The 22,241-nt window shown below is 44.5% G+C and overlaps 1 protein-coding gene across 1 annotated transcript in view; it reads left to right on the top strand.

The window, feature by feature from the left end:
* The window catches only part of CDH13 (cadherin 13), a 1,023,138-nt gene that overhangs the window by 662,641 nt on the left and 338,256 nt on the right, over window positions 1-22,241 (top strand). The window contains exon 6 of the mRNA XM_068992038.1: window positions 7,084-7,228. Coding sequence (XP_068848139.1) covers window positions 7,084-7,228 — 145 coding nt within the window. The remainder of the gene's footprint in view (window positions 1-7,083; window positions 7,229-22,241) is intronic.

The raw sequence follows: 22,241 nt of genomic DNA on the forward strand, positions 1-22,241 counted from the left end.
ATCCTATTGATCCAAGTTTGACATCTGTTACTGGGGTCATTTCATAGAAAAATTACTGTTTTAAGAGCCAGCGTCTTCATTTTGGCATTCCCCCAAAAAACCTCGTAGCATTTGTTTTTCATCAGTTCATCCCTTTGGGTTAGATCATAACATCAAATTTTCCCTTGATAAACTGTGTCTTTCATAGACAGAGCTGAGAGGATACGCCAAATGAAAAAGACGATGTTAATCATTTGCTGTGACACCAAAGGCCGGTGTGCTTGTATGCACTTTGTAATTTGGCTCATTATGTTCATGTTGTATTGTTGTTTTAAGGAATTCTTTTCTATGTGTGTGCATAGCCCATCTCCATTATTACAGCACGTTAACTGGCTTAAAGAGTCATCAGTTTGCAGGTTGTGACTTGATAGTTCCCACCTCTGGTGGAGACACCCCCACAGTATGGAAGGAGGATAGAGAACCTAGGAAGTGGGGTTCACAGGAACAGGGGCCAAGGGGACCCTATGCAATTCCACGAGAGCTACTCTAGCAGCACAGCTTCCGTTTTGGCTCCTGTGGTTTTCCTTCACCTCCTCCCCGTTTTAGAGGTCGAGCCCTCCCTGCCCCTACACACGAGGCTCGCTGACCTGGTATCCACCTATCATGGACCCTAAAGTGGAAACGATTAGTTTACATCCATGCAGTACCTTCATATCTCCAATCTTGGATAAAGTAATTTTGCCTTAAACAGAGTTAGAGTGACGTGCATTTCATTCACCTCCCCATTTCTTTCACCATGGTCATTTGAGAGCTACATTTATGAGAGATACAAGCCTTTTCTTTTCTTTTCAGAAACTCTGTGACTTTCCGGAAGGGAGCATGTTATATCTAGGCCAATGCTATGATATTCCCCAACCTGTCACTTGTGGCAGGGTGTCACATTATATGCAAAGGTTCATAGTGTGTTTTAATGTGTATTTTCATGTGTGTTAGGAAAAACTGAGAAACCTGTATGCAGGTCAGGAAGCAACAGTTAGAACTGGACATGGAACAACAGACTGGTTCCAAATAGGAAAAGGAGTACATCAAGGCTGTATATTGTCACCCTGCTTATGTAACTTATATGCAGAGTACATCATGAGAAACGCTGGATGGAAGAAATACAAGCTGGAATCAGGATTGCCGGGAGAAATGTCAGTAACCTCAGATATGCAGATGACACCACCTTTATGGCAGAAAGTGAAGAGGAACTCAAAAGCTTCTTGATGAAAGTGAAAGAGGAGAGTGAAAAAGTTGGCTCAAAGCTCAACATTCAGAAAACGACGATCATGGCCTCTGGTCCCATCACTTCATAGGAAATAGATGGGGAAACAGTGGAAACAGTCTCAGACTTTATTTTTTTGGGCTCCAAAATCACTGCAGATGGTGTTTGCAGCCATGAAATTAAAAGATGCTTACTCCTTGGAGGAAAAGTTGTGACCAACCTAGATAGCATATTCAAAAGCAGAGATTATTTTGCCAACTAAGGTCTGTCTAGTCAAGGCTATGGTTTTTCCTGTGGTCATGTATGGATGTAAGAGTTGGACTGTGAAGAAGGCTGAGCACCGAAGAATTGATGCTTTTGAACTGTGGTGTTGGAGAAGACTCTTGAGAGTCCCTTGGACTGCAAGGAGATCCTACCAGTCCATTCTGAAGGAGATCAGCCCTGGGATTTCTTTGGAAGGAATGATGCTAAAGCTGAAGCTCCAGTACTTTGGCTACCTCATGCGAAGAGTTGACTCATTGGAAAAGACTCTGATGCTGGGAGGGATTGGGGGCAGGAGGAGAAGGGGACAACAGAGGATGAGATGGCTGGATGGCATCACTGACTTGATGGACGTGAGTCTGAGTGAACTCCGGGAGTTGGTGATGGAGAGGGAGGCCTGGCGTGCTGCAATTCATGGGGTCACAAGGAGTCAGACATGACTGAGCAACTGAACTGAACTGAGGAAAAATTTTAAATAACCTCACCACACCCCTAAATTCATGGATAATTTTGCTTTGGGTAAATCATCAGTGAAACATAATAATCAACATTCATCAAAACTATTAATTGAATAACACAGTAAAGAGAATAAAAGAAAAGTGGAAGGGAAGTCCATGAAAGAGCTTTCAGCAGACAAGGGTGTAGTGGGGGAAAGCACAGATTTTCAAGTCAGATCCAAGTGTAGAGTCAACTGGATCACAGACTAGCTTTCAGATTAGGTACTTAAATTTCTCTGAGTTTTGCTGCAGTGAGTATTTCTCCAGGATGTCTTGATCCAAGTGAGACAATGCATAGAAAGCCCAGACATATATTGGACACCAAGTAAATGTTAGTTCCCTTCTTTCAGAAGGAAAGTAATCAAAATGTGATGTACCTGGGTGTTGTTTACCCAGGTTTACTGTGGTTCTTGTTCATGAATTAAGATTGCACAGAGTCAACTGATCTTTGGTCCATGAAACCTGGGACCAGCTGTCACCTCCTGTGCCAGGGATGGAAAGACAGGATAGAGGTCCAAAGCTGCGGCCAAAACATTGGGCTCCAGTCTCTTAAAGAGTTGTTGCCTCTTCTGGAGAGGACTTTTTGCCATCAGTGTTGAATCAGGTAACTGCCCTGTGCTGAGCACTGAGCCTCAGCCTTGGGTATTTGCTATAGGGCATGAACACCTAGCTCACCTCTGTCTTGGTGGGACTGGAGAGGCAGACATTAGTCAAATTGTCACATAAATAAATAAGCAATTACATGTTATGGAAAGTATTATAAAGGCAGGGTACCAGTGCCATGGGGGCATGAACCAGGGACACCCAAGGGAGACTGGATCGGTCATGAAGGATCTTCTCTGCCAATGACATCTGAGCTGAGATCTGAAGGACAGATGGGGGCTGACCAGGATGGCCGATGGGATGCCCGTGCTTACTAGCAGGGCTGCACGAGGAGATTCCTGTGTTGGGAAGGAACAGAGTAAGTTGGAAGAACTGAGAAAAGACTAGTATACCTGGATAATGAGGGATGAAGGGGATCTCTTGTGATGTGAAATGAATTTGGAGAATTAGGCTGGGCCAGATTATAAAAGACTCTTCACAGTAAAGGAATGTGCTTTTATCTTATGAGGGATGAGAAGTGATTGAAAGGTATCCATTCTGGGGTGACATTAATAAATTAAAATTTTGAAAAGACATGATGGACGCCTATATTGGTCAGCCTTCTCCAGAGACACAGAAGCAGTAGGAGTCTGCTATAAGGAACTGACTCATGCCGTTACAGAGGCTGAGAAAGCCCACAATCTGCTGTCTGCCGGCTGGAGCCCCAGGAAGCTCGTGGTGTGATCCAGTCCAAGTCCAAAGGCCTGAGCACCAGGGAGGCTGAACGTATAGACTCCAGTCCAAGTCCAGAAGCCTGAGAAGTGTGACCCGTGACAGCAGCAGAGGATGGAGGTCCCCAGTCTGCAGTCAGGCAGGAGGACGAAGGGCGAATCCCACCCTCCCCTGCGTCTGTCAGTGCAGGCCCTCAGGGGATTTGATGGTGCCCACATGTGCTAGGGAGAGTGTCTGCTTCCCTGAGTCCACAGAATCCAGTGGTAATCTCATCCAGACACACCCAGAAATTATGTTTTGTCTGAGCGCTCCATGGCAGTCAAGTCGAGACATCAAAGTAACTTCTTAGGTGCCTATTGCAGAGGCCCAGGAAAGAAGTCACAGAAGCTACTCTCTGCAGGTGATGATGAATTTGGAGAGAAGAAGGTGGATTTGAGAGAGATCCAGAAAGTAGAACAAGCAGTATAGACAGGACTGGTTGACGGTGGGGCTGAGGATAAGGGAGGACAGGGCTGAGGATGGGGGAGGACGGGGCTGAGGATAAAGGAGGACAGGGCTGAGGATAACGGAGGACAGGTCTGAGGATGGGGGAGGACAGGTCTGAGGATGGGGGAGGTCGGGGCCGAGGATGGGGAGGGACGGGGCTGAGGATGGGGGAGGATGGGGCTGAGGATGGGGGAGGACGGGGCTGAGGACTGTCCTCAATGGATTTCTGTTAAATTAACTAAAATTATGCTTTTGAACTGTGGTGTTGGAGAAGACTCTTGAAAGTCCCTTGGACTGCAAGGAGATTGAACCAGTTCATTCTAAAGGAGATCAGTCCTGGGTGTTCATTGGAAGGACTGATGCTGAAGCTGAAACTCCAGTACTTTGGCCACCTCAAGTGGAGAGTTGACTCATTGGAAAAGACTCTGATACTGGGAGGGATTGGGGGCAGGAGGAGAAGGGAATGGCAGAGGATGAGATGGCTGGATGGCATGACTGACTCGATGGACGTGAGTTTGGGTGAACTCCGGGAGTTGGTGATGGACAGGGAGGCCTGGCGTGCTGCAATTCATGGGGTCGCAAAGAGTTGGACGTGACTGAGCAACTGAACTGAACTGAACTGAACTAAAATTAATAAATGCATCCTAGGAGCACTTTGTTCTTTTTCAATCCTGTTCCAGAGGCCTTGATTTCTAGCATTATTGTTTTCAGTGCAAAATTCAGGAGTCAAACTCTGGGTAGTATTGTAACATAAAATACTCTCACGTTGATACCTTTGGTTTTGTAAGATTCAGCTCAACATTTGGCATTCATCCTGATCAGTTTATCTGCTTAGTGTCTGTCTGTCTTTCCGTTATGTTGAGGTGAGAGCTAGAGTCTGCCCCTCCCAGTGTGGCAATTTGGCAAAAATGTGAATTCTATTCTTACTTGTGGTTTACAACACTAGCCAAGTGTTATAGGCTGTAGGGGCTTAGGATTCAAATCCGAGTTATATGGTGTCTTTAGAGACAGGTTTTTGGTTGAAATAAAGTCAAGTCCTCAGCTATTTGGGGAAGACAAAAGGCCAGACCTTCATTATTAGAAGAAATTGCTCCCGAAGCTTGATTTTTATTTTCTTTGTTTAGCGGTATTCTCACAGTAGCTTTAAAAATCGGCATAAAATTTCACTCTCTGTAAGATCTCCTTTGTGTGCAGATGTTAAAAGTCTCTGCCTATTTAATTTCTTCTTAGCTATGGTATGTGTGCATTATTTTATCTGCCCCAGAAATCAAAGTGTGTGTGTGTGTGTGTGTGTGTGTGTGTGTGAATTTACTACTGAAAAGATGAGACAGTATTAATGGGAAAAACTCCTCTCCTCACACATACCTGGTTTCATGCCTGTGTACTGATCTCACACTCTGTCCGTGTGTGTGCATCACACGTGTACACTTGTTACTGCTCAGTCACTAGGTCGTGTCTAGCTCTTTGTGCCCCCGTTATCTGCCGCACATGCATCCTGGACATGCTGCTCGGTGCTTTTTCTTACAGTGTTCAAGCCGATCCATTTTATCTAATGGCTGTATTTTAGTGTCTTACTACATAAATATTTAATTCATCCCTTTCAGCTGGATGCTTAGTGGACACCAGTGTTATCTCATTGTTAGAAACAACACTCCAATGAATATTCCCATGTACGTAAGGGCAGCGTGTCTCAAACACTAACAGGAGAGGTATCCAGGTAGAATAAAATGCGTGAGTCCTTCACAGATTTGATGAATTTGGGCTTCCCAGGGGGTTCAGTGGTAAAGAATCCGCCTGCCAATGCAGGAGACATGGGTCCGAATCCTAGGTCGGGAAGATCCCTTGCCTGGGAAATCCCACGGACAGAGGAGCCACGGGGTCGCAAAGAGCTGGGCATGACTGAGAATGCACACAGGTACCGTGTTGTCGATACTTGCCAAAGGGTGAAACCAATTTACAACACATTCAGGTAGGGTATAACAAATGTCTCTTGCTTTTCTTTTCCTAATTTGGGCTAGTTTTGACAACAGTGTTGATAATAACAACAGTAGCAATAGTAGCAGCTAATATTCTGGAGATGAGCTATGTGACAGGCATTACATTAAGTGACCTGCAAGCATTGTTTATAACGGTTAAAATTGTAAACCTGCAGACCGACTCCACAAGGCCAGCTCCAGACTCCACCGACCTGTTGTCTAACTGGCTCTGTTCCCTCCTTACAAATGGTTCATAGGGGCACTGTGAACCTCAAGTGAATTAGCGTGATAGGGCACCTTGGTAAGCCCTGGGTAATGCTGGTTACCGTTATTCATAATAATGATTATTTTATGAACCCATTTTACAGATGATAAAACTAAGAGGTTAACTGTATGGGTTGAGGTCACATACCTAGTGAGAGAGTGTGTTGGGATTCCAATTGCAGAGATCATTCCCCAAGGATTATGACTGCAGACACCTTTTTCTGATATAGCTACTCAACCAGTTCCCAAGAGGGGAACAACACTGATAGCTTAGAAGTGTGACTGTTGCCCCTGAGTTAAATCAAGGCAGACTCAGGCCTAGAAATGAGAGCATTGGGACCCCATGTTTCATGGACCCTGTGTTTCCATGTTTCACTGGAAAAGCCAAGATGTAATTCCTTGTTTCCAAGCAACCGGGCAGCTGGTCTTTCGATGCTGTTTCCTTCATCCTTGGGATCTGAAGCCAGAAAACTGTGAAACGCCCCCTAGACTGTAAAGGCCTCGTAGGCAGGAGCCCTGAGGTCCTGCTTAGGACCCCCACACGCTCCTTCCTTGCCTCAGAAAGGTTCTCTGCAAATTTTTACTGACCTGAATTTCCCCTAAATACCACCATAAACACTTCCAGTTATTTCTTAATATACTCTGTTCATAACTGCTTAGTCAATTATTTTTATTAGCATAACATTCCTTTTAAGCATAATGATATTGGAAAAACAGAAACAATGTAAGCGCATTTCCTCAGCTATGGTTGATTGCTGGTGTTTTCCTCCTTCTTTTTTTTTTTTTTGTGGACTTCCTTTGCAGATTTGATGAATTAATTGTAAATTTCCCAAGGGGAACTAGCATGAACTGAGCTTTATCTTTTATTCTGTAATATTTAGTTTCTATTCTAGTCCTGGTGACTATCCATTGAGACCAAAGTTTGAATATTGCCAAGGGCTCATAAAATTGCTGACATAACCTACTTTCTCTAGAGAACCCAACTTCAATTTTCCTAATGAATGAATGCCTTCTTTCTCCCCGAATCTCTTTGCTCCAATAGCTATTTGTGGAGACCGTAGATGTCAACGGCAGGACTCTCGAGGGGCCGGTCCCTCTGGAAGTCATCGTGATTGATCAGAATGACAACAGACCCATCTTCAGGGAAGGCCCCTACATCGGCCACGTCATGGAGGGGTCACCTACTGGTATGTTAAATTGGCTCACAGTTTACGTAAAGGCTTGGGAGGTGGCCTACTGTGATCTATGGGGATGCTGGAGACTGTTTCATCGCCACTGTTCTGACTTACTGTTGGTGTAACTGATGTGTTATTCCCCTGGACAGAAGCACGCCCCAGAAAACTGCAGCTCATAACATGACTGGGGTGCTGCAAGCTGTGAAAATGTCTTCCCTTGTGTGCAAAGGTGACCTTCAAGGGTGACCAACATCTCAAGTCTCCGACGTATGGTTGATATTGGACACCATGTAAATATCTAGCTCCCCTTGTGAGGGCCCAAGGCTGAGCTTGGTGTACAGCAAGACTTTGAGGGAAATTAAGGATGTTACTGCAGCTCCTCAATTAATATTTCTCTTCATAATTGCCTTTTAATAAGAACCATTTGAGGGAAATGTGTAGGACATTCCCCCCTACCCTTTTCTTAGAAGATGTGGATGGAGAAAACTTTTGTCCTTGTTCAAAGGGTCAAAGTCAAGACATTTTATTTCCTTCTCTGGCAATACATGTTTCTACTCTATGGAAATCATTCAAGGTTACTATGGAACTCCTGTCATCTTTTCCCCAGTTTTAACCTTTCTATTGGTGAAAGTTTTATATTTGAGAGCTCCCTTTTCGGCCCATAGATACTAATTAAAGCATTCTGTGGCCAGCAGCAGTAGTAGTCACCCCTGAACATAATGCTTTTGAAAGTGAAGAGCAGTAGAAAAATCCCTATTTTAAGGGTAGCCTTTAATTTTAAGCTTTCACATACATTGAGAGAAAACAAGCCGAGTGAAGAACACCAGTGCTGCTGTGTCTGGATTATGCTCAAACACTTGTAACAAAGGAGTCACTCACTCCTCAGGCCAGTAGGACATGGACGCTCAGGGGCTGCTCGGCTGGTTCTTTTTCCCTTTGCTGAATGGATGGAATGTATCAATAACCTGTAGATACCCAAGGCTCTGGAATTATTGCCATGGCAACCACCTAGCCTACCAGGTGACTAATTGTATGCAAGGTGCCTAAAACCTCCCTACAGCTTCCAGGAGCTAGACTTCCAGCACTTAGTCAGATAGAACCCCAGGGGCAGGAGCAGCCCTCTCCCTTCTGGGATTTGAAGGCATTCTGTAAAATGGGCCTGGAGAGTCAGAGAGCAGGCTGGTGAAGGTGGGTCAGATCACCTCAGCGAAGACCTTCCCCTCGGCATCGCTCAATAGCTGCTTTTGATGGAGAGATGACTTCCAACAAGACACACCCTGGAGTTTGGGTTGGAAGTTTACAGAAATCTTAAATAAGCTGATTTGCAGAATGAGTTAGAAGAAGTGATGGGGAAAGCTATTCAAGTAACTGGAGTTTGAGCAGAACAGAAAAATGATTCCCAGTTTCCGTGTGTGGTACCCGGGCCCTGTTTGTGAGTGACTGGAATTCGAGATGGGCCCGAGAAGTGTTCTAAATGTAAATGACAGTGGTTACATTCGAGGCGGCTGTGAGGCGGCTGTGAGCATGTACACGTCTTTGTATATTATATGCGTATATGATTAGACGATGTCCAATTTTTCTCCCACTGTGCCCTTCTTTAAAGTTTCAGAAAGAATTTCAAATTTTATTGCTTTATATACAAGTTGTTATTTTCAGAGAAAAATGGAATCCTTTATGCGCATTGAATTTCTTAAAGCACAAAGCAATTCGGTTAGCGTGAACGTATTCCCAGCGAAACATAAACCACCTTAAACTTGTATTTATGATTGGTATTATCCTATAAAAATACATAAAGACTTGGATATCTGTACGGAATAGTTTCTTCCAGTTATGCAGAATTTGGCCTGATTCATGGTTTTCTTTTTCGGCACTCTCTGGGTTTGATTATAAAAGAGAAATTGAAATATGGAGTCAGTCAAATTTGAAGTCAAAAATGTGACAATGTTGTGTAAAAGTTTCAGCAGAAAAAACCTTTAGATTACTTTGCACCCTGTGGGAGAGCTCAAGGAGATGGCACCTGATGTCTGTGAGGACAGTGGGAATCTGGGACAGAAGGTGGGGCCTGTTTTCCAGTCCCCTCCCCACCTAAGCTACTTGTAAGTCCTAACAATCTCTGACGGGCTGGAGAAATGATCACCTCTTCTGTTTCCACAACGTCCGGCTCATTTGTGGCTCATGGAATCCTATGCGCTGTAGACAATGTATTGCATCCATTTCACAGATAGAAATCCCAAACCTCAGGAATTCATTGACCTTGCCCAGTTCACATAAATGACAGATGGGTACACTGTTCAGGACTCAACCCATAGCATCAACCTTCAAATCATGTGTTCTTCCAGCTGACCCACAAACTTCCCTGTGCAAACAGCCATTGAATGATCATCACATTTAGGGGGGCACTACTGTGTGCCAAGAGCTTTCTCTAACTGTATCATTTCCTCCACTCTGCTCTGAGGTGTGGGTACCACTCTTCCCATCATACAGATGAGAAGGCTGAATCTCAGAGAGATCTGGGAACTTGAACCAGCTAAGGCTGGTGGATGAGCTAGAATCAGTGTCTGCGTCTGCCCTCAAGCCACAGGTTCTTTCTCAGACACCATACTGTACGTGGCCACCTTCTCTCACACGGACTCTTTGCAGGCCCAGCTAAAGGGAAGTATTTGTGTAGGTCCATCAGATGAACTGAGTTAACTCCTGACAGAAAATAACCAGCTCTTCTGACCAAAGAGCCCAGCACCCTGAGTCACTTTTCATTTAATGTGAGCGGTTGCTCAGTTCCTAGGGTTAAACGATGGTAAGCATGGGGGCCCTTATCATCACTCGCATCACTTTCTTCTGCATCCACATAACCAGAGCCAGCTTCATGGGGTGGGACCTGCACAGCCTCACAGAGCGCCAGGCTCCAAAGGGCTCCACACTTGATTTAATGATCTGTTGTCGCCATCTTAAAATTCTTAATAATTGTTCAACAAGGGACGCTGCATCTTCATTTTGTACTGAAAGTGAAAGTAAAAATGAAGGTCACTCAATCATGTCCGACTCTTTGTGACCCCACGGACTATACGGTCCATGGAATTTTCCAGGCCAGAATACTGGAGTGGGTAGCCTATCCCTTCTTTAGCAGATCTTCCCGAGCCAGGAATCTAACCCAGGTCTCCCATATTGAAGGTGGATTCTTTACCAACTGAGCTATCAGGGAAGGCCCATTTTATGTAGCTGGTCCTACATATAGCACTGTGGCCTGGAGCTGGGACTGATGCTCTGCTCAACTCCTTAACAAGGTGAGACTGAGCAGGTTACCGAACCTTCTAGAAGCCTCAGTCACCTTGTCTGTATTAACAGATAGGGTGGGTATAGAACAGTACCTACCCTAGAAAGCTCTATGCATTGATTAACGTAGGCAGGGTGCTTCACTCAGTGCTTGGAAATGTTTAAGAAATTTTAGTGTATTGTTAATGCTGCAATTATTCTTACTATTCTGGTGGCCTACCCTTTAGGGAAGGTAAGGCAGAAAGACATGCAGTTTGTGCGAAGGGACATCCATCTCCCAACCAACCAAGCGTCATTTTCATGTTGCAGTGTACCCAGATGCCATCAGCACGAATCCATCACCAAAGAAGGTCACCCATATTTATCTCTATGTGCAGACAGGAGGCCATTTCTAGCTGCTCAGCATAAACCTCAGGGTATTGTTTTACGGAATCATTTACTAGATGAAGGAAGATCAAGAGAAAATAACAGTAGATTACATACCATCCCTTTTGTGAAGCCTCAAGGCACTGATTTATGGGACCCAAACTCAGACCCTGGCTGCTCCTCTGAGTCAACAAGAACTCCATGTGAGTCTGATGTTCTGTGAGTGCCCAATGCCAGGGCCTCACAAGTGTGAGGGGGGCAGGTAGGTAGAGGCTGAGACCCTTGAAGTTCCTGGAGGACACACACCAGAGCCCCACAGTGCCTCCTGGCACCAGCTCCCCCATGTTTTGTCACCACTGGGCCTCTGGGCACCGTTGAGAAGGGCTATCCATGAGGACTGGTGTTCAGGGCTTCCTCCAGAAACAGACCCTGAGGTGAGGACTGAGGGCAGGTGGTGTACCGGACAGGTACAGGATTTCGAGTGGGGAGCGCTGCAGGAAGGAGAAGCCAGCCAACTTGAGGTACCACATGAAGTCAGTTACCAGGGTAGGCACTTCTGAGCTCAGTCCCCTGGGGAGGGAGGACTCTGGGAAATGACATAAGACACGTACATTGGGGTTACTCCAGCTCTGGATCCAGGGAGCTATCCTATCCATCCATCCTCTCCCCAGGGGGACTTCGATTCCCAGACACTTCTGCTCAGCTGGGACCACACATTGGGTTGTAGCAGCCCAGAGGCAGCCCTCCAACAAGATCTAGAAGCTAGCTGTTGGATTGGCCTCAGCTGTGTTCTTCCTCCACGCTGTTGGCTACTCTGAAGTTAGCAGGGGCAGCTGGGAGAAGGGCACCCACCGCCTAGACAGGAGAGGCAGCTTTGAGAGCCATCAGGGGAGGGAGGTAATGGGGAAAAGATCTTAGTCACCACACAGTGTGACTGAGAAGGATGAATGCCTTTCTTCACAGAGAGGACAGGACCGCAGGACCTAGAGGTGCATGTTCTGAGTCTTGAGAGATGCCCATTGCTTACCTGCATGCTGACCCTTCTTGAGGCTGTTAAACGGAGGCAGAGATGAGTGGCTAAATCCTCATCTTCCAGCTTCCGAGAGCCCAAGGACTGTGCCCCTCTCTCGCTCCCTTTATTTTTTTTCACCCAGTATTTTTATTGAGCATCTACTCTGTGCCAGCACTATTCTAAATTCTGAGAATCCAGCCACGGACTTGCCAGATGCTGCACATTTCCTCCTGACAGCCAGGTGGGGAGACAGCAACAAATAAATCAGAATTGCAGTTGGTAGGAGAGGCAGTGCAGTCATAGGGGCCACTCACCCCAGGAGGGCGAGAAGCCAGCCTCCCCTGAAGAGGTGATGTGAGGAGATTGGGGGCAGGAGGAGTTATCTTTCATTTTATCTCTGGCATCCACCTGAGTTTCTGTTCTTCTAGTCTCAGTTACTGTAGTGTTTAAATAAGTTCTATCATGGCAGACAGAGGGAACCAGCCAATCAAATGACCTTTGGGACCAAAAAATTATTGTCTCAGGAGCTCAACTTTGCTCTGCAGTTGGTATTTTCTAAAACAGCTTGGACTAAATAGAAATGGGTTTGATATCTGAGAGTTGGTGTTTGAGACCTGACTCAGCATGCACCCTCAGCCTGGGTGGCAAAGTCCCTTTTCTGGTCACCTGTTTACTTGTTGCCACACTGCCTGTGCCTTTTGGTTCACCAGCTGTCCAGTTTTCCTCTGCTGATCTTTAGACTCTCACATCAAAGGTTCTTCCATTCTCAACAATCCCAGCCAGTCCCACGGGCTTCATATTGGGCAGAGAGCTTTTTTTTTTTTTTTTCTTTAGTAAATTTCTTTTAAAACTAAAGCAGTTCCACTTTCCCCAGAGCTTTACTAAAGTGAAAAAGTGCAGGTGCCGTCCAGTCTCACCATTCGGAGCAAACCACAGTTGCCATCCAGGAGCATGGTTCTAGGGATCTCCCTGGGCCCCTCCAACACAGGGATGCACGCACACAGCACAGTCCCATGGAAACGGAGCTCTATGCACTCTTCTGTGCCTCGTTCTTCACCCTGCACGGTCCTGCAGACATTTTTGTAAGTCAATAAATATCAAGTTATATCATTGTTTTAAACAGCTAATGCTTAGATCCACCATCATCTAGTTAGCCAATCCCATATTGACTTAAATTGTTTTCACTTTTCCCTATTTGCAATCAATTATGCAAGGGAGGACACATCTCTTCCTACTTATTGTGACAGTTTCTTCTGGGTAAATTCATACAAGTGGAATTGATAGGATAAATGATATGTTTATTCAGTTCAGTTCAGTTCAGTCGCTCAGTCATGTCCGACTCTTTGCGACCCCATGAATCGCAGCACGCCAGGCCTCCCTGTCCATCACCATCTCCCGGAGCTCACTCAGACTCACATCCATCGAGTCCGTGATGCCATCCAGCCATCTCATCCTCGGTCGTCACCTTCTCCTCCTGCCCCCAATCCCTCCCAGCATCAGGGTCTTTTCCAATGAGTCAACTCTTCGCATGAGGTGGCCAAAGTACTGGAGTTTCAGCTTTAGCATCATTCCTTCCAAAGAAATCCCAGGGCTGATCTCCTTCAGAATGGACTGGTTGGATCTCCTTGCAGTCCAAGGGACTCTCAAGAGTCTTCTCCAACACCACAGTTCAAAAGCATCAATTCTTCGGCACTCAGCCTTCTTCACAGTCCAACTCTCATCCGTACATGACCACAGGAAAAACCAGAGCCTTGACATTACATTTTGACATATACTGGGGTGACACTTTTAATCAGAGTATTACATTGGTATCTCAGCTAAACACATGTCGGAAGATCTAACAGTCTCTCCTTTCATGGACGAGCATGCCGTTGGACACTTATTTGTATTTCTGGGTTATATCCAATATCTCTAAGTCTTGTGGTCATTTTACTAGCTATATCTGTAAGCTATGAACTGTCTCACACTAAACTTCTCCCCATATTGTGTGGTTGAGGAAGAGGACTGAAACTGTTGATTCTGACCCCTCTCCTGGAGCCATCATCAGAATCTTAGCTTAGATAAGTTGCCCAGCAACCCATTAACAGGCCACAGTGCCACTCAGATTGAATTCTGATATAAATCACTCCAGTGCAGTTGACCATAAAACAAAATTTATGAAAGAGTTGCATAAGCTAATCAGGGACATCTTCCCAAAGGGAAAATTCCAGAATAAGATGTATCAAAACTGTTATCTGGACCTTGCTACTACTCAAGAAGCTGAATGTCTGCCGACTTGCTCCTATCCACATCTGGGGTCCCCATGCGGTGTCTACAGGGGCTGTAAAGCAAGCCAGTCAACAGCCTTGTCGTGGGCACTTTTTCCCCTCCTTCATACCCCAGCCCCTCTCTGATGGAGACACCGTTGCCGCTCGTCCACTGGTGCCTTGGAGATAGCATGGGGCTTGGTGAGACAAAGGAGGCTGCCTGGGGCCCTGTGTTCTAAGAGGGTACCCAGCCAGAGAAGCTGTGTCCTGCTTCCTTAACGCGGCATCGTTGAAAACAGTTCTTCCCATTTTTATTCGCAGCCCTCGCTTCACCCGAGTTCATATATGAGTCCTTGGGGCCAGAGACCAGTTCAAGAAATAGACACCACCTTGTTTTTAAATCACTCTTCTCTCTAACCATGACGGCTTGGTTCCTCGCATGGCTGTCTCCCCTTTGCCCATCACCCACCCTTACTCTCATCCATGCCAGATCTTCTAGGCACTGAGGGTAACCCACGGAACTGGACAGATTGGCCCCTGTGCTCACGGAAGTTACTCATAAAAACAAACCCTTGATAGCCCCTGCCCCACTTATTTGCTTGGTATATTTTAGGCTCAGGCTGGGAGTCATCCCTCCCCATTTGGGAGAGAGAAGGATCTGTGACATCAACTATCAAAAATCAAATAAAAATTAACTAAATAACTCAACCAAAACAGCATAATAGGTTAAAGTTAAGGGGAAGTAAAGAGGCATTGGTAGCTTCAGAACCTTAGTGATCATTCCACATTTTGAAAGAATAACTCTAATGTGGGTTTCCAGTTAAAATGAAAATCAGATGAGCAGCTACAAAATAAAAAAGAAAACTTCTTTGAGTTGTTACGGCATCGAGCATGGTGGACTCCAGCACCATTGAAATCCATCCCTGATGCTTGAGGAGCCACTCCGAGTAGTCCAGGAATTCTTAGTGTTACATCAATACAACATCATGGCAGACCCACCACGGCACTAAACAGTTGTAATTTCAGAGAAAGTCTTATTTCAAATCAATTCCGGATGACATTTCATTCAGCAAAATCATTCAAAGAACGTTTATTGGTCAGCATCTGTGAACCAGATGGTGTTCTAAGGTTTGGAGATGCAGTACTGGCCATGACCGGTTAGCTCTCTCCTCTGAAGACATTTGCTTTTCACTCGGAGGAGAAAGATAATTAATGGTGAATGGAATAGACAAGATAACTTAAGTCCTTTGGACAAAATAGAACCAGGTGATGTGATAGAATGACAAGGTCAAGGAAGGCCTCTCTAAAGATGTGACATTTAAGCTGAGACCAGCATGAATGCAGGATCCACAGCGTCTAGAGACTAAGCAAGGTCCTTCCAGGTGGAGGGATCAGAAAGTGCAAAGGTCTGAGGCAGGAAAGAAGATGGAGGGACAGAGAGGTGGCCATGGTGGTGGGAGAATGTGAGCAGAAAGAAGGGCCCCAGGTAAGGCCCAGGGGAAAGGCCAGCAGGAGTCAGCAAACTGTGGGCCATGGGCCAAATCTGTTCCACTGACTGTTTCTTTTTAAGTTAATAAAGTTTTATTGAAATACAACCATGTCCATTTATCCAAGCATTGACAAAGGCTGTTTTCACATGATGTTCTTAGAACTGGGTAGTAATTGGAACAGAAACTGAATGTCCCACAAAGCCAAAAATATATACCACCTAAATATATTTTTTTAATTTGTAAAAAAACATTTTTTATGGTTAAATATATATTTGTATATCCCTTGAGGGTAAAAGAGGAGAGTGAAAACGTTGACTTAAAACTCAACATTCAAGAAACTAAGATTATGACATGTGGTTCCATCACTTCAAGGCAAATAGAAAGGGGGAAAATGAAAGCAGTGACAGATTTTATTTTCTTGGGCTTCAAAATCACTGTGGACAGTGACTGAAGCCATGAAATTAAAAGACTCTTGCTCCTTGGAGGAAAAGCTAAGACAAACCCAGACAGCCTATTGAAAAGCAGAGACATCACTTTGCCCACAAAGGTCCATATAGCCAAAGCTATAGTTTTTCTAGTAGTCATGTACAGATGTGAAAGTTGGACCACAAAGAAGGATGACCACAGAAGAACTGATGCTTTCAATCTGTGGTGCTGGAAGAGACTCTTGAGAGTCCCTTGGAATGTAAGGAGATCAAACCAGTCAATCCAAAAGGAAAACAACCCAGAATATTCATTGGAAGGACTGATGCTGAAGCTGAATCTCCAATACTTTGGTCACCTGATGAAAAGAGATGAGTCATTGGAAAAAACCTTGATGGTGGGAAAGATTTAGGGCAGGAGGAGAAGCGGCAACAGAGGATGAGATGATTCGATAGCATCACCAATTCAATGGACATGAGTTTGAGCAAACTCCAGGAGGTGGTGAAAGGCAGGGAAGCGTGGTATGTTACAGTCCATGGAGTTGAAAAGAGTCAGACACGACTTAGCAACTGGACAACAACCACCACCTACCTAAATATAAGCTACCTAAATATACATTTAAAATATATTAGACATGTTAAATAGTTTAAATATTTAAACTGTATTAAATATATGCATTCTTTAATGTAAATTAACCATTTACAGAAAACAGTTTGCAGATCCCTGGGTTAGAGCTCTGTAAGATTTCACTTTGAATTTAAGGAAACTTTTGGGTGGTTTTAAGCAGGAAAGTGGTAAAATCTGATTTTACTGTTAATAGATGACTTGTGCTACTCAGTGGAGAGCAGAAGTAGGGACCTGTTGGCATTCCAGGCACTAGAGGACCATGGCCTGGGCCGGGCTGGTAACAGTGGAGGTGACAAGAAGCAGTCACATAAGATTTTTGTGATGAGCTCAGGATGAATGGGAGAACACTAAATATTGACTCATTTTATGGTACCTGATTATTGTAACCAATGCCATCTATTTGGAATTATGGTAATGCCATAAACTACAGATTCTTAACCAACTGAGCTCTCAGAGAAGAATAGGTTTGTAAATTTTCCTCAAGTATGAACTGGATTTTACCTTTGGTTTTCTCTCTGTGGCTTAAGCTTAAACCCAGGGGATCACATTGTCTTTTCATCTTCAACTGTCAGCATTCAGCAGAGTTCCAGGCACATGGTAGCCCCTTAATAAATTCCGTTCACTGAACCAAAGGCCCCAAATGGCAGAAAGCATGAATCACAATAAACTTCCCTTTTTATTGGATTTTTAAATAAACATTGCCTTTATTAATAATTTATTCCTCTTTGAACAAGTATCTCAAGAGTGTGTTCACTGCCAGATCCTCTGGTGTTCGGTAAGGATGGCGTCAGGGAGGGAAGGATGCAGGAAGTAGACCCTGAGTCAGAGGAGTGAGTGTGCAGAGGAGGAAGGAAGGCAGACAGTCCACACACCCTGAGCCCCCGTTAGTGCTGCGCAGGGAAGGCCGGGGCCAGGGTGCATCTCACCAGGACCAGGGGAGGGAGGCAGGGCCGGCCCTTCAGACAGAAGCCGTGAGAGCCACCTGTATAACGTCTCCGGGACCGGCTGCTGGTTTAGGTTCTATGCTATCTCTTAATGGAATCTTTGCAATTCTTTTAGAATCAAGGAAACAAGCTCATGGAGGTTGTTTACTTCCCCAAAGTCACACAGTTGGTGAGTGATAAAGCTGGGATTCAATTCTGCCTAACCCCCATGCCCTTCCATTTCCTCTCCATCTGCCCATAACATCCACTACCCTTTTACCACTTCACCCATGAAAATGCTACGATCTATCATAATCTGCTACCCTGAGTTTAGGGAGCATTGCCTTGTGTGCATATGTGTGAGTGTGTACGTATGTGTGTGCACACGTATACACGTGTGTAGGCATGCATATGTGTGTGTGTGTGTGTGTACTAGGTGAGAGAGAGAGACGGAAGGTGGGAGGGAGAAAGTGAACACTCCCAACCTTCTTGCTCTTGGTTACAGCCTGGCTTGTCAGGTAACACTGCAGCCCGCAGTTAAGGCGATGGCTTCTCAAACGGAGCCAGGTCCTCCCCCTAGCGGTAGTCCGGGGGACGCTCAAGAACTCTTCTCCAAGATTCATAAGGCATGCTGGCCATCAATCAAGACAGTCCATAAATGTCAGTTAGAAAAGATTTATAATCAGCAGAGAGCTTGATAAACCAGCTTCTACTGCAGCACCGTTGCAGTAAGAATCCCATCCCCTCTGAGGGCAGAGTCTAGGGCGGCCGCTTCCATCCATCTATACAAATACCTTTGAATCACTCCACCTTAATATATGAACAGTATTCTAAAAGAAGTCCTGAGTAATTTATGTATAGAACCACCTCCCTCCTTAAGTAAATGGAAAAGATTCAGTATTCTAAGTTCAATGGGAAGAGGGCATATAAAATCCCTTTCAAGTATATGTTCTTATAAAATATAGGTCATGAATTGAGTTTTCCAGTATCAAAGAAAAAATTTTAATAGACTTTCAGCTTTCTTGCTTTAATTATGGCTGCATTTTTAAAAACCAATCATAGTACCCAAAGCTATTTTATTATTCAGAAGCCTGGCTCTTTTAAAAAATTTCTTAAAAGTTTGGTTTGGGGAATTTTAATGTTTTCTTCTTGCTCTGTTTTTCTTTTCTTTTTTTTTTTTAAACTTTCGGTTAATATGCCAATTTTTAATCTGCCGTGTTCCTGGTTAATAATGGGCTGCTAATAGGGATACCCACTTTGTGGAGGAGGGCAGGCAAGGGCTCATGTTTCTGCAAGTGATCTTTTGGTCACTTTGCAGAACAATGGAAGACCTTACAGTCCTGTTCCCTTGGCCATCAAAACTCAGTGAGCTGCCTGCCCTCCGTTCCTCTGTTCCTCTTTTCCATTCTGCAACTTCACCTTCCGTCTTGTTTGGAGATTCCGTGCTCATTGGCTCATACCAAAGTCTTAAGCCAGGGCTAGAGGTGACAACTTGAATAGTAACCTAGACATGCAAAACTAAATTAATCAGGTTCTTTCTGCATGTGACACATCACTTAAAAGTGGCTGGGTGGGTTTCCACTAGTTTGGAAAAGTATATTTGAAGTAGTTGAGCATGAAATGTTGACCCTCGCGCCTGAAACATGACTGAGAGGCCCACGCCGCATCTGCCCAGGAAGCATGTTCTGAGAGTGCAGACAGAGTACACGGGGCACAGCCCCCACAGCCTAGGACTGTTTTACTCAAAAATGCCGTGAGTGCCGGGGTTAAGAAACCCTGCCCTATCAGTTAGGAAGACCAAATCTAAAGTCTGGAGGGGAGACACCACATGTGCGAGCATTAGTCAGACCCATCTGTGGTGAGCTAGAGGGGTGAGTAGTGGCCAGAGCCTCCTTCTGTAGGGGTGCTCAGGTAGCTCGTGGCTCAGGTTAGCAGCGAGTGCCTTGTCAGCAGGAGCTTATGCTGGGCCCTGTGCCCCTGTGCTAAGGGATTCCTCTGCATGCAGACTCACCTCAGGCATCCTAGGAGGGACATGCAGTGATCATCTCCACGTCTCCAGTGAGGACATTGAAACTTAAAGTTAGAAGACAATTTTCCCAGGAAAAAGAGACCTCTTCCTTAGCATCCATTCTGGTCACTTTTAGTAACAGACCCCAGCATACTACAGTGACAGTGTGTCCAGATACAAACTCTACTGTCCAGCCTCTCTTGCAGCTAGAAATAGCCTTGTGAGCCAAGGGGCTGAATTTCTGGGATGAGTGGGTTTCTGGATGAGTTGGGAGCCAAGTCAGCTGGGAAGAGTTTTCTTTTGTCCTCCTACCACCTATTTCTGTTGGTACCTGGAATGAGCATATGATAGCAGGAACTCATGCAGCCACTGTGCTTTGTAAGATGGCTTTGAGAATGGAAACTATGTCCTAGGAAGGTGTACAAAGATAGAGATTAGATTCTATTGCTTGTGGAATGTCATGTTAGCCATGGGCTGCACCTCCAGAATTATTTTACGTAAGACAAAAACAGACTTCTGTCTTATTTAACTCACTGTTACATTGGATTCTCTGTATTTGTTGCCAAATCTAATAACAATAATCTAATATGTCAATATGTGGTATCACTCAAACAGTAAGAACTATAAACCAGACAATGTGACTCCAAGCCATGCTTTTTAACTACTATGCTATGCTGCTCAAGGCATTCAAACCCACTTACTCCTCTGTATGCGTTTCATGTCACCAATTTTGTATGGTAATCAGAAAATAGAGCCTTTACTGGAACAAAAATGGTCTTTGTCTCGTCCATTATCTTAGAGTTCTTTCCAGAAAGCCTCCTGAGGTCTATTTGTCATTAGATAGTGGATTAGAAACCTACTTAATGCCTTGTGATGGCGTCTTCCTCAGTGTGGTGGTTTTGACTCCACCCTACCTCAGTAATTTCGGATCATAGGCCAGGAGCGATTATCTGCAAATGCTCCAGTAATGCACATCATCATCTGGCTGCCGTTTACGTCAGTGTGCTGGCCTCCTCTCCACATTCCAGGGACTAGTGAGGGAGGGGAAAGGTACAGAAACTGTTCAGAGGGCTCCAGAAGGTTTTCAGAGAAGTTTTTTTTTTTTTTTTTTTCCCGTTGCTCATGAGTCAACTGGAAATGCGTTATGAGGATATAGTTGCCGGCTCACCGAGAAGATCAGTATGTTCCGACAAGAGCTCAGCATGAGGGTTGAGACCACTGACTTCTGTGTCCTAAAGACTTGGTTTTCAGTTATGTTTTCTCTACTGATTGCAAGACCTTGAACATGCTGTCTTACCTTCTGAGCTCTGAGTAACTCCTCTGCAAGATGAGGATAACAGTAATGCCTCCAAAGGGAAGCTGGGAGGTTCAGGGAGAAAATAGATGTCAGTCTGTGAGCCCCTTGCCTGATGAAATACTGCCTGTGCTATTATTAGCTACTGATTGGTGTTTTTTCGATGGCAGTATATTCAAGAGGGTCATGGTGCCATCACCTTACATCTTCCAGGGGAGAGGGGAACTCTGCCAACCAGCAAAGCAGAATTCCAAACCTGGCTCCTTCTCTTGTCAGCTGTGTGAGCTTGAGCCTTTATTTCCTCCTTCTGAATTGATGATCACCCACTGTGGCAGCATTTTGTAGGTGCTGAATTAGACAAATTGAAATGCTGTGATATGGAAATATTAATGAAATCTCATTTGTGCACAAACTGAGAACAGTGGGATCTCCCAAATTTGAGGCATTTGTCAAGGATTACATAATTTTCAAAGTGGATGGCAGGGTTTAATAGAAACCTCAATGAAATCAGTTCACATCCCACAGAATTCACTGATTCAGCCGTTTAAAGTGTTTGATTCAATGGTCTTTAGTATATTCACAAAATGGTGCAGTTATCACCACAATCGATTTTAAAACATCTCTGTCATACCTAAAGGAAACCCTGAATTCATTAAAAGTCATCTTCCATTCCCTGCTCCCCTCCACAAACTCCCTCGGCCTAGGAAACCACAAATCTACATTCTTCCTCTATAGATTGGTCTGTTCTGGACATCTCATTTAAACAGAATCACACTCTGCATGGAAACACTCAGCAAAGTGTTTCCAAGGTTCAACCGTGTCTTATGTACCAGGTAGCAGTACTTCATTCCTTTTTATTGCCAATGACAGGGCTCATTTTTAAATAAATCTGCACTCGCCACAGTTGATGCTGTTTTAACTTATAAAGATGAATGTATACTGTTCTTTGTCAAGACTAGTCCTGAATCATGCACCCTTTCAATTATTTTAGATATTCGAGAATATGTCCCTTATGTAAGGTATACCTGTGCTCTGCTTATCTTGCAGTTTTGTTATAAGAATTAAATGAGATTATATATGTAAGTTCTTGCCAGGGCCCAATATATAGTGTCCCGTCAAGAAATGGTCCCTCCCTGTTTGGGGCTGTTAGTTTCATAGCACTTTTATTTCTCATCAGCTTGTGTATTTCCTTCACCCTAAGGAATTGTTGTCAATAAAGACTCAAGTCAATTAAGTAAAATAACTACTCATAAGTATTTCCTAAGAAGATTGCTTACCACTTATCCTAAAAATTATTTTTTTAAAAATCCATTTTCCTCGAAAACGTTAAGTATTTAGAAACACATCAATAGTTCAGGCTAGATAC

This window comes from Capricornis sumatraensis, chromosome 20 (genome assembly GCF_032405125.1).
Source record: "Capricornis sumatraensis isolate serow.1 chromosome 20, serow.2, whole genome shotgun sequence".
Classification (NCBI taxonomy): domain Eukaryota; kingdom Metazoa; phylum Chordata; class Mammalia; order Artiodactyla; family Bovidae; genus Capricornis; species Capricornis sumatraensis.